The 13,315-nt window shown below is 35.5% G+C and overlaps 1 protein-coding gene and 1 pseudogene across 3 annotated transcripts; one reads left to right on the top strand and one right to left on the bottom strand.

Moving 5' to 3' along the window:
- Nucleotides 1–420: 420 nt before the first annotated feature.
- Nucleotides 421–4,394, bottom strand: LOC113319513 (annotated as a pseudogene).
- Nucleotides 4,395–5,721: 1,327 nt separating this feature from the next.
- Nucleotides 5,722–10,470, top strand: LOC113319701 (rust resistance kinase Lr10-like). 3 transcript variants are annotated; one of them, XR_003345759.1, is made up of 3 exons: nucleotides 5,722–6,638; nucleotides 6,724–9,288; nucleotides 9,785–10,470. XR_003345759.1 is itself a non-coding variant. In XM_026567944.1 (2 exons), exons 1-2 carry the CDS (start codon nucleotides 5,870–5,872, stop codon nucleotides 7,860–7,862), a joined length of 1,908 nt encoding a protein of 635 aa, XP_026423729.1. In that variant the 5' UTR covers nucleotides 5,722–5,869; the 3' UTR covers nucleotides 7,863–10,470. The 3 variants fall into 3 exon arrangements, 1 of the variants encoding a protein (XP_026423729.1); XR_003345758.1 differs by having other exon boundaries at nucleotides 6,724–9,560; XM_026567944.1 differs by having other exon boundaries at nucleotides 6,724–10,470.
- The last annotated feature ends 2,845 nt before the right edge of the window (nucleotides 10,471–13,315 follow it).

The raw sequence follows: 13,315 nt of genomic DNA, 5'->3' as shown, positions 1-13,315 counted from the left end.
GGGCTATTTAAAGCTAATCATCTCTCTTGTAATATTCATCTCTCTTGTAATATTCACCTTATTCAATAATATTCATTACTTGTTTCTCAACTATTGCTATTGCAACTGCAAGCAAAGATGCGTGTCTAAATTTGTCGTATGGGAGGTTGTTTAATCCACAAATTCGATTTCCATTTCGCTTAAAGGGTCAACAATCAAATCACTGTGGATATCCTGGGCTCGAGTTATTTTGCACAAATAACAATGAAACAGAAATCGAGCTACCATTTTCAGGGAAGTTTCTCGTAAAAGACAACAATTATACGTCCCAAAATATGGAAATTTATGATCATTGATCAAAACGGTTGCACACCACGGAGACTTATGCTTACTGGTTTCAATCTCTCTGGTACTCCTTTCAAGACACATTTACATGGGAATTTTACCTTCTTTAACTGTTCGAAGGATGTCACAGATGGACCAGATCGGCAAACATAATTTTACATAGATTTCAAACTACTTTTAAATATAATCAATATCAGCTGTTTCGGTTTCATACAAGTGAATTTAACATGACATGTTCATCCGAGTCGCAATCAACAAAGGAAAATGGTTTTTGTGGAATCCGTAATAGTCCTAACTCTCCATCTAACATTTCAACAACCTTAGTCATGGAAGGGCGATCGATAGGCTTCAGCTGTATGCACCATAGCGCAACTATGATTATTTTTTTTGCTATCTCATTTTCTTCTTGAGTAGTATCTTCCATTTGGATATCTTCACCTTGCTTTAATTGACTGTAAATCCACGTAGGAAAATATATTTGACTTGAGTTCTCTGCGAGTGGGTTCAAATTTTTCCTTCTTCCTGCCATTTCCATTAACAACATCCCAAAACTGTACACATCTGACTTGTATGAGACCCCTCCAATATTTCTATAGAATAATTCTGGAGCCATGTATCCTATAGTCCCTCTAATTCCCCGTGTTACCGTGACATGATACTAGCATCCATCATGTACGACCTTGCTAATCCAAAGTCTGAAATTTTAGGGTTATAGCTCTCGTCGAGTAGAATGTTATGAGGTTTAATGTCGAAATGTAATATGCGCATACCACATCCACGGTGTAAATATTCAATCCCACGAGCTATTCCCAATGCGATTCTATAAGTTCTCTCCCAACTAAGGAGGTTGATATGTTTTCCTTCCTCTCGCAGAAATAAATATTTCTCGAGAGATCCGTTAGGCATAAGTTCATACACAAGAGCTTGTTTCGAACGTTCAGCTACAAATCCAATGAGTTGTACCACATTGACATGATGTATTCTTCCCATAGTAGCTACTTCATTGATAAATTCTTGTCCATCTCCTTTTGTTGAGCTAAGAATCTTAATTGCAACATCCCGATCATCAGAAAGAGATCCTTTGTATACTGATCCAAAACCTCCTTGTCCTATTTTTTCTTTGTAATTGCTGGTCATTCTCTTGATATCGCTGTAGGAGTACCTTATAGGCATTTGGTCCCGATATATGTCCAAAAAGTCTTCAATACTTGCATTCATGGCTCGGTTTCTTTTTCTAAGCACATAAATCAAAATGGCAGCTACAAGTGGCGGCACAAGTATATATCTCACAAGCAAGTAGATGCCTATTTTAAAAAATTAGGATACAACCAACTTGGGATTAGAATCAGTTAAATAAAATTAGGATATAATAAAAAGAAATTGTTCCTCAGTGGGCCCAGGGGCAGCGTCAGTATATCGGGGTTTTTTGGGAGAGAATCCTCCGTCATTGTATCATTCCCCTAACTATTAGGGGTGTACTTCAGTAAATAAATCACGGGTCGGGATAGACCAACAAAACATTTTAACAAAAACGTTTGACAAAACATGCTAACCATAAGATTTTACACATCCGACGATTATTATTTTTAATGACGTGGCATACATATTAATTCTAGGATGCATTTGGCTTAACATTAATTGAAAGTTAACAGTTGACTGAGAACATGAAAAAGATGAGATATCACGGTAAATTTCAGTTGAATGAAACTGAAAAGTTTAATTGGAATAGTAATTGAAATTTTTGCATTAGATGTATATGCAAATATGTGCCTATCTATGTTTTGGATATTGTTTCATGAATCTTTTTTGTCTAATAACTAGCTTAGATATCTAGATATTCATATTAAAATTAATGGTGAGCAATATTATAAAACTAACATCATTCGGAGCTTATAAACCGTATGAAAACTTAACACATATCAAAGTTACATTTCCCACTCAAATTTAAGCAATGAGATTTCAAAAGCTGTTCGAGGGTATTAATTTTCAAGTTAGCTGGATCTTCCCTATGAAATTGATCAACTAATCAAACTTGCCATTATTTAAATCTTAGCTATACATCAGAATCTCAGATTTCTACGAGATTTTATATAAGTTTCTTTTTTTTTATCAGCAATTGTATATAAATCAGTGAGATGAGTAGTGGATAAAATGGAAGATTTATTTCAAGCCTTGATTTGGTAAAGGATTTTTTCAAGCCTAAATTAAATCAAAGACTAGGGTTCCAAAATTTGTTCTCTGGGAAATTTCTGTTCTTAAATTTTCTGTAAGACCAAACACGGAAGAAATTTATGAGCCATGTCATCCAAAATATCAACCCTCGGATATTTAAGATCTAATGGTTAAAAAAATTTGTCAAACGTTTTTGTTAAAATGTTTTGTTGGTTGATCCCGACCCACAAATCACACTATTAAAACCAGTGTATGACTGTATACTGTATCTGTGTCAACTACATATTTCACAACCCAAAGTACCATGAAGGATTAAATATATGACTTTTTACAAAATATTTCTATTGGCAGACCTAAACCTGGTTGTTTTCAAAAGAAAGGGTGAAGGAAAAAAACATGAACTTACTTAGCAAGAACGATCCAATTGTACTAAAAGTAGTCCGAAAACCTGCAATCGAAAATAAAAAATTAGTACATGCAGTAAATTGATATACAAATTGCAGGTGGAGTGGGATATGTTGTCAATCGTCTGTTGAAACTTTGAAATCTTTCATCTCAAGTTACTACGTAGTGGAAATTGAAGTCTCTTCTTATGCAGCCTAACCTGGGGGTAAATCGCACCATCGATAAATCATCCTCACGAATGATCTAATTGTACCAAAAATACCACTTGTGTCTGCATAAAAGAAAAATAAATAAATAATTAATTAGTGCATGCAGTAAAGAAATGAAAATTCACTTATCGGGTTCTAAAATTAAAAAGTAAAATAAAAATTAGTTCATGCAGTAAAGAAATGAAAACTTGACTTATTGGGTTTAGTTTTCTCACTATTAATGAATTTTAGATAATGAAAAAATGTAAAATTGTTGAGTTTTACATTAGTCATTCAATCCATAAACATAGATGTAATGATGTATATATGTAAATAATGTCAATCTGTTCGTATAAGGGGGTTGAAATTCTGAAAACTCTCATCTCAAGTTAGTACGTAAAACAAAGTCTCTTCTTATGCAGCCTACCCTGGGGTAAATCGGATCGATGAAACCTCACAAAATGAGCGAATCAAGGAGAGATAAACTTGCCTGGTTCGTACATTCCCGAGTAGTACCAATAGACCAGGAAGCCATTCATCATTTCGTTATGAACATCTAAATAAGAACCGAACTTATCTATATCAGTAGACACGAAAGACGTAAGAAAGTCATGACATGATTCCTTAAAATCTAGAACCAGTGGATCCACGATAACAAATGGAGACTTATCAAACGAAGCCGGAAGACAAGGTGAAGCTTTCAGGTAACGTGCAGAGGAACTTGTATTCGTGGAACAATTCATGTATACTACCGCCTTATTAGAAAGGGAACTTCTATCATGCGGATTTCGAAAATAAAAGCTACCGTATGAAGACTCCGGTTTATAAGAACTAAAATCAGTCTCTGTTAATGAAGTTCGAGGCATCGAAGAACAATTACCTTTTTCAAGACCTGTATCAATCAACCGAAGCATTTGCTTTTCATAATCTATATCGATGACGTAAAAGGTCGCAGAAGATATATTCAGAATAGTTCTATTATTTTTGCAAGAAAGTTGTACATAATTGGATGGACGATCCCAGCATTTTTGAGGACGGCCTTCTAAGAAGAAAGGGCATGGGATATCATGTAAATCTCCACAAGAATAACTGGGTTCATCATTTTTAGGAAAAAAAGAACTACTATTACTTGAAGGAATAAGAAAGAGAATAACCAAGTATAGCAGACAAGGGGTGATAAAATTATTCATCATTCTTAGGGATGGTATTGGTATTGGTAGTGAAGACGTTTTCCTTCTTGCGCTTGTATTTATGATCCTTCCATTCTTTTCCATCCTAGCACCGCAGCATGGATACAGATACAAGTGTTTTTTTTTTTCTTTTCTTGTTTCTTGCAAATTTTTTAAAAATATATAGTCAAAAAAAATAGAAGATGACCATCACCTAATCTTACAAGACTTACCATATATAGATAGCATTTACAACTGGTCCAGCTTTGACCTCAAGTGTTCCTGCGTTTCTTTCTTTCCGCAATGACCATATTATGGCACACGTTTGTGGCGGACCCAGAAAATTGCTTGACTGGTCAAAGCAGGAAAAATATTCAAATTTGAGAGGCGTCAACTAAATACCACTCTATGACTCTAAGAGACTAAGACACGAAATCGAGAAGGGTCTGCGGACCCACTTGAGCCTTCCAAGTCCGCCACCCCATACGATAGAAATTTCCAAATCTTATGTTGTCTTTTCCTTGAGCTTGCACATTTTGCACGCTGCAAAGTTCTTGCATATACCAAGAAACTTTAAAGGCCTTGATGAAGTGGAACCACACTTCTACTGCACAAGCACAACAGACTAGTTAGGGTTGCCAAGAACATATCGAAACGATAACTGGCTTAGCCGGTATTTTTACTGATAATATTTATCAGGATTTTATTACCGATAATTTTGACGGAACTCTCAAAATCCTAATCGATACCGTTTCGTTAAGGTTGTCGGATGCCGGTAACATTACCTATAAATACCGTTATCTGATAGAATTCTACATAACCTGTTTTCCACACTCAAATTCAGTTCAAAATAATAAGCTTTTGGTTCAAAATCCATGCTAAGCACAAAATAAACACATATAAATGTTCCAAATTTGATTAGTTACAAGTTCTTGCAAAAAAAGAAAACACAAAGAAATCTAAAAACTGTTGCATCATTGGACAATAGTTACCGTTATCGTAAAAACAGTTATCGATAAGTACCGTTAACGATATCGGTAGTTAACCAACCGGTATGTGCCTCAGCCGATTCCGTTTCGTTAAGACAATAATTATCGATGAAATTCCGCTATAGATTTCCGATCAACGTTATGTCGGAAAATTACTTATAAAGGAACTCGGATTATCGGTAACGGCTATCGAAATTCAGTATTCCATTGACAGCCCTAGGACCAGTAAATGATTTGCATTTTCATCTTCTAAGTTACACATCTTGCACATATGAAACTGTGAGAGACATTACTTCTAACATTTATGGAGTCCAAACCGGTTCTGAGTGATTCAAGGCTGAACAAGTAAACTTCCAAGCAAACCTGCAAAAATCTACGAAAAGAATCCAATGATAGCAGAAGTGGAGCCCATCTACTGACTATTAGAGCAAACGCTATTATGAGAAAAAATTACAAAAAAAAAATGAAGAATTTAAGAACCATCAAATTCCGGTGGTTCTCACCCTTCCTCCTATCAGTGTTATTTCAGTTGTGACTTCAACGGCCATCCAAAAATACTAGTCTCAGCTCTATCGGCACCAAGCAATTTTCTATTTTTCCGTGTCGCCAGTGGGTTTTTGAAATGAGTCGTACAAGAGAGAAGGCCTTTGTATATTCAATTATCCACAGTATCATCATCCTTCAGCACATCATAAGAACTAGTAGTATTGCAACTGCAAGCAAAAATGCTTGTCCAAGTTCTTCATGTGGAAGGTTGTCTAATCCACAAATTCGGTTTCCGTTTCACTTAAAGGGTCAACAATCAAATCAATGTGGATATCCTGGGTTCGAGTTATCTTGCACAAACAAAAATAAAGCAGAAATCGAGCTACCAGTTTCAGGGAAGTTTCTCGTAAAGGACATCAATTATGCGTCCCAAAGTATGGAAATTTATGATCAAAACGGCTGCATACCACGGAGGCTTATGCTTAGTGGTTTCGACCTCTCTGGTACTCCTTTCAAAACACAGTTACAGGGGAACTATACCTTCTTTAACTGTTCGAAGGATAACACAGATGGACCAGATCGGCGAACATTTGCATATGATTTTAGAAGCATAAGTTGTCTAAGTAGTGGTTCATACAAAACCTTTTATCTCGATCCAAATGAGTCTATTGCAGGGTTTTCACGAGAAGGCAATTGTAGGATCTCGGCAGTTTCGATTAGATTGCCTTCATTTGATAGTAGCGAGGAAAACAGTCTTTTCATGCACTGGGATGAACCAAAATGCTCTCGTTGTGAAATTGATGGAGGGAAATGCAGATACGAAAATCATAACTCTAGCCTTTCCGTTGGGTGTTTCGGGCCTTTTAGCATTCCACCCGGACCACCACCTCACCACAAATCCAAAGGTAATGAATACTTTTTGGTCTTTAATTCTGACTTTGGTAAGATTAATAGATTAACAAGTAATAACTTAGGACATCATTTTTGCAGGAAAGCAGATAGCAATAGCTGTGAGCTTATCAGGAATATTTGTTTACGCATTATCTGTGCTGATCATATTTATCAAAGTATTCAAGAAGGCTGATATGGAAGAAAAAGAAAATCTAAGAATCGAACAGTTCCTGGAAAACAATGCTCTCAAGCCCACTCGATATAGTCATGCTGAAATAAAGAAAATCACAAATAAATTTGAGACCAAATTAGGCCAAGGAGGATATGGCAGCGTGTTTGAGGGGAACCTTACAAATGGTATCCGAGTAGCAGTAAAAATTCTAGACAACTCAGAAGGAAGCAATAATGGAGAAGAATTTGTCAATGAAGTTGGCACTATAGGTAGAATTCATCATTTGAATGTTGTGCGCCTTTTGGGATACTGCGTTGAAGGATCCATGAGAGCTCTTGTTTACGAGTTTATGCTGAACAGTTCCCTGGATAGATTTATATTTTCAGCTGGGAAAGATAAGACATCGATAGACCTTGGTTGGCCGAAACTTCAAGAAATCGCTATCGGTATAGCTCGTGGTATGGAATATCTTCATCAAGGTTGTGACAAGCGTATTTTACATTTCGATATCAAACCTCAAAATATATTGTTAGACCACAACTTTACTCCAAAGATATCCGACTTTGGCCTTGCAAAGTTATGTACCAAAGACACCTTTGTCAGTGTATCGATGGCTGCCGCTAGAGGAACAATGGGCTACATTGCACCTGAAGTTTTCTCGAGAAACTTTGGTATCGTATCGTACAAATCTGACGTGTATAGTTTTGGAATGTTGTTACTTGACATGGTAGGAGGAAAGAAGAATACCCAAATTTTGATTGGAACACGTAGTGGTGAAGATGAATACTTTCCAGAGTGGGTTTATAATCGTTTGAATCTGGGAGAAGATTTAGGAATTCTTGCTGAAGCGGAAGGTTTGGAGATAGTAAAGAAATTAGCAATGGTTGCACTCTGGTGTATTCAGTGGAACCCTGTTGATCGCCCTTCCATGAATGCAGTCCTTCATTTGTTAGGAGGGAATACTGAAAACTTGCTCATGGCACCCAACCCTTTCATCTCGATTTCAAGTTCTTCAAGTGTTAATCATAGTAATGAGACTGAATTAACCGTAATCTTAGAAGATTAAGAGCAAGGATAATGTAACGTGGCCTTATGTTTATTTTTTGCATGTTTGTCCGTTTGTATGAATCAGTGTGCTGCACAGATGAATTTCAAGCTCAGAGTCATAAGTAAAAGCAGAAGAACATCTGAAGCTAGTGAAGCAGTGCAGCAAGCCAGTGAAGCATTGTAGGTTAAGAATGTCAGTGGGGCAGGATAAATAGTCACATGTCTAGTGTGTTGTCTGCACATGTGAAGTAACGTGTGGCTGTTCTTAACTTGTACGGAAAACTATAAATGCTGTCCATGTATTTCATTTCTTCTGTAATGTGATAGTCTGTATGTTCTCTGAGAAACAAATGTTTCTTTTCATCACCATTAACACCATGTTATCATGGTATCAAGCAGGTTAGATTAGGGTTTCTTCATCAACCTTTTCTATTTTTCGATCCTGTATATTCACAGTACTTCTCAAGTATCTGTTGTTGTTCATCTTCATAGTTTGAAGATTTGATTCCTCCTCGTGGTGTTTGTTGGTGATTCTTCAGGTTTTTCAGTTTCAAGATCTCATTCTGTCGATCTTGATCTCTTCCGCTGTTATCTTTCTTTCACAATCATCAAGATTTGTGATCAATTCTTTACTTTCTTGATTTATTTATTTTTGGGTTATTTCTCTCTTTTCTTGAATCTCATATCTAGTTTATGATTCGGGAATTCACATCTGTACCATCATCATCAATGGAAAATCCCACACAATTACGTTTTCTAAGGTTTCTCTCAATCAAATCAACAATTTTGTTACTTTGAAGCTTAAAGAAGATAATTATTTACTTGGAGAAATTTGATGCATCCAGTAATTCAAAGGTACAAATTAATGAAGTTCTTAGATGGCTCCTTTCCATGTCCACCACCGTACTCATCACCACGTAATGAGGCTAATGGAATTGAAAATCCTAACTATACTGACTAGATTGAAGAAGACTCTACAATCAGAATGTGGATTAACTCAACCACTTCTGATTCTGTTATTGCTTATTTCTCAAGATCTACTTCATCTTATCATCTGTGGAAGAGTATTGAAGAAAGATTTGCAAGAGAATCTTCAACTCACTTTATTCAGTTATGCACAAAACTTCTCAATATTTCTCAATGTGATAAATCAATCACAGCTCTTATTAATGAAATTAAACTCCTGTCTGATTAGTTAGCTGCATCTGGAGAGATTGTCTCAGATAGAGAATTGGTGGTTATTACTCTCAAAGCACTCAAATCTGATCATATTCCTTTTGCTACTTCTGTGCAGCATAGGAATCCACCAATAACTAGTATTGAGTTGCATAACAATCTACTAAATGAAGTTGCAAACTCTTTATCTGATGCATCATTATTTGTTCATAAAACTGGCTCTAAAATCACAGTGGCTCTGGTATATTTTGATGATATCCTACTTACAGGTTCTTCTTTAACTTTTCTGAAGTATGTTATTACTCAACTGCAAGCTAGCTTTCCCATTAAATATTTGGATAACTTACACTACTTCTTGGGACTTGAAGTTTTGAAAACTACAGATTTTTTGTGCTTATCACAAACCAAGTATGCAGTTTACCTGTTGCACAAACATCATATGGAAGGTGCCAAACCCTGTCAAACTCCCATTTATGCTACTGAAAAATTAACTCAAGCTTTTGGTGATCTTCTTCCCAATCCTACAGGATATAGATCTTTGGTAGGTGCTTTACAATATCTTATATGGACAAGACCAGATATCTCTTTTGTAGTCAATTTAGTTTGTCAGTATATGCAGAATCCTAGAACTGATCATCTAATGGCTGCTAAGAGAACACTGAGATATATTAAAGGCACTTTGAATTATGAGTTGAAGTATACAAGTGGTAGTTCTTTTCTGTTGGGATTTTCAGATGCTGACTGGGCTGGTTCTCTTGATGACAGAAAATCTACAGGTGGTTACTCTATTTTTCTGGGCTCCAATATCATCTCTTGGTCATCCAAGAAAGAATCTACTATTGCCAGATCAAGTACTAAAGCAGAATTTAAAACTCTTGCCAACGGTGCAACTGAAATGATATGGATATGCTATGCGTTGAATGATCTTCATTTTCCAGTTCCTGGTATTCCCAGATCAAATAGGCTGTGATAACATTACTTCCATCTCTTTGGCCAGAAATCATGTTCTGCATACTAAAATGAAGCATGTTCAGTTAGATTTTCACTTCATCAGGGAGCTAGTGCATACCAAAGCTTTGGATGTTTTCTATTTTCATACACTTGATCAAGTTGCAAATATTTTTACAAAGGGTCTTCATGGTCCAAGGTTTCAATACCTCAGATCCAAACTAAGACTTACACCCATTAGTTTGAGGGGGGATAAAAGCAGAAGAACGCCTGAAGCTAGTGAAGCAGTGTAACAAGCCAATGAAGCAGTGCAGGTTAGGAGTGCCAGTGGCGCAGGATAAATAGTCACATGTCTAGTGTGTTGTCTGCACGTGTGAAGTAACGTGTGACTGTTCTTAACTTGTACGAACAACTATAAATGTTGCCCATGTATTTCATTTCTTTTGTAATGTGATAGTCTGTATTTTCACAGAGAAACAAATGATTCTTTTCATCATCATTAACACTATGTTATCAATAAGCATCAACACCGAACAATTTACTTCTAATTAGAAACACCGAAAATGCTACATTGTAGTCTCTTTTAATTCTAATAATCGTAAAACAAATAAATTAAGATAATTTGAGTAGCCAATTTGTCAAATATTAGAAGGAGAGATCGTTGAGATAGCGTCAAACTGGTTCTGTGTACATGTACACTCATTTGAATGATATTAATCTAACATTTTCATTTGATTATTTAAAAAGTTACTTCAGTATTAATTCTGTTTTTTTGTTACTCCCTCAGTTACTTTTTAATAGGCCAGTTTTTATAAATAAATATTTCAAAAAAATAGGTCAATTTCCTAATTGGGAAAGTCAAATGTTACTTTAATTTTTTGGGACCACTTTTCTTTTAACTTCTTTTGATGACAAGTTTTATGTGGACCATTTCACTTATTTCTTTAGTTGACAAGTGTCATGGGGACCATTTCACTTTACTTATTTTATTGACAAGTGTCTAGAGGACCACTTTCAATAATTAGTTCTCTTAATTTCCTTAATTTTCTCAAAAAAGAAATTGGCATTATTAAAAAGTAACGGAGAGAGTATATAATTACCATAACTAAATCTAAAGAAGAAATCGAAATACGCATGAACACTCGTGTGTGTTTCTTTTCTTTTCTTTTTTCTTTTTTTTTAATAAGAAGAGAGAATTTTATTAGAGATTGAAGAATTTACGCAAATCTACAAATGGTAGACAAGAGAAACAAACTACAGAAAAACAGACTCCTAATTGCTTACAGTATAAGAGAAGTTAAAATGCACCCACTTCCCAAAAGCATTGACCCAATTTGGCACCAGAGTTTTCGCATCAGTGACAAATCGCTTGTCAGTTTTAAAATTGTTTTTGGCTTTTCTGAAATTCTATGGTTATCTCCTTTTCTGAATGTTTTTGTCATCCGTGTTGTAAACACTGGTAACAGATTCCGTTAATGTCGCGGTCTGGACTGACGCTGCACAGGGGTCTTGATCGATAGTACAAATTTTAAAGTCCGCACCAGATGACAGCAAGCTGAGGACAATTGTACTTGACCCACTGTCTGCCCACCAGTACCCTTGTATCGTCAATAATGTCGGTGCAGACTGCAGACAACTAGTATCTTGACTTCATCTCTTGAGTAAGTCTTTCTTCGAGTCCGACTGAACTCCCATTTTACTCGATAGGAACGGCATTGTTTTTATCTCCCATCTCTTTTAGGATATCTCGTAGTCAAGACTCAAATGTATATTAAAAAAAAGATATTTTGCCGTGCAAGGAGGGCTATGGGCAGCTGTAGCACACCCCAACATTTGACAAACGGTTTGCACTACAAAAAGAAAAATGGTATAGTGTAGAATCACTATGCGACAAAAAAGAATGTTGTCCTGATCCTCGAATTTGTCCCTTAACCGTATATTTTTTATTTCCAATTTTACCTCTCATTATCCTGACCATTTGCACTACACTAACTATCTACACTACAATAACAAATCCGATTTGAAGACCAAATTTCGTCATTTCTTATTTAATTGAAAATATTTTGTAAGTTTTAGAGCTCTCAAATCAACAATGGTAAAATGAGATTATGGTCAAGTTACTTCTTATAAATGTTATTAGTACCTCAATAAGTTCATACTACCAAATTTACGAAATAAAATAAGAATATCAAACGAGTCATAAAAATAAGTTTGATCATGTTATTTTCACCAAAGAACACAAAGAGAAGCTGGAGCATATGACTAACAGCAGAAGAATTTTTTTTGTGTTCGGTCCATTAATTAAGAACAAGACGCAAGCTATTTTTGTAGCAGACTGGAAATTTGGGCTTCCATCGAGTCGGGATCCGATCCAACTGCTCTCATCAAGTCACTATGATGGAACAAGGTCAAAAAGAAAAAAACTCAAAACATTTTTTTTTAATAAAAGGAATTATATTAAAACACTAAGAAAGAACCATTACATCATTCAGATTACAAACATTCCTTAAGTAGTTTTTCATTCTATTTATATCCCAATACTTAGAGTCTACAAACTGATTACCATGTCTATTTAACTGTTTAGCTATTCTATCCGCTATGAAATTACAATCTCTCTTGATATATAAAAAAGAGGAAGAAGCAAAATAATTGATGATGTCCAAAGCTTTCAGCAGATAAGCTTTACATCTCCAATTGACAACAAAATTTCTTGATGTGAATCTACCTTTTACATTTGTCACGTATGGAAATCTAGATGTGAATCTACCTTTCAGCTGGAAACAACAAAATGGAGGAAATACAACCAAAACAATAGTAAGATTCATCAACAATATGATGTATGCAAACAGTCCAGACTATAGTGAAATGCAGTCTCTATATTACAATCCAATGAAGGATGAAAACCTAAGAATCGTAGAAAGAGAACCTGATAAGGAAATTACTTGTATGAGTATGAGAATATTTATTGCACTATCAATGAGTTTCAATTTAAATACGGCAGGTATAGGACTGACTTTGATTGACTATGCAGGTAGAACAATTGAAGCAAGGGGATCTCATGTTGATTTCTCCATAAGAGAACAACTTGAGGAGAAGAGAGCAGATACAGCTTTCCAATGGGAAACCGAATGGAGTGGACATAACATAATCTTCTTAAGTGATTCAAGCCCAACTCTTCAGCTTCTGATGGGAAGATATGCAAATGCTAGACAAAATAGATATAATGTTAGTGAAAACTTTGAAATTGAACCAAGTACCTGTATTAGTTTCAAAGTAACATCTTTTTTGTTAATTACCAGATACAATATTGTCAAGGCAGCCAATATAGATACTTTTTGTAACAGACAT

This window comes from Papaver somniferum, chromosome 10, assembly GCF_003573695.1.
Source record: "Papaver somniferum cultivar HN1 chromosome 10, ASM357369v1, whole genome shotgun sequence".
Classification (NCBI taxonomy): Eukaryota; Viridiplantae; Streptophyta; class Magnoliopsida; order Ranunculales; family Papaveraceae; genus Papaver; species Papaver somniferum.
The sequence above is the reverse complement of the archived record's forward strand: the minus strand, read 5'-3'. Positions and strand labels throughout refer to the sequence as shown.

What these genes read in the sequence shown, in the direction of transcription:
- LOC113319701 (XM_026567944.1), top strand. Translation starts at nt 5,870, where the DNA reads ATGAGTCGTACAAGAGAGAAGGCCTTTGTATATTCAATTATCCACAGT. An exon ending in ACCTCACCACAAATCCAAAG is followed by an intron (nt 6,639 to 6,723) that starts GTAATGAATACT and finishes TCATTTTTGCAG; the next exon opens with GAAAGCAGATAGCAATAGCT.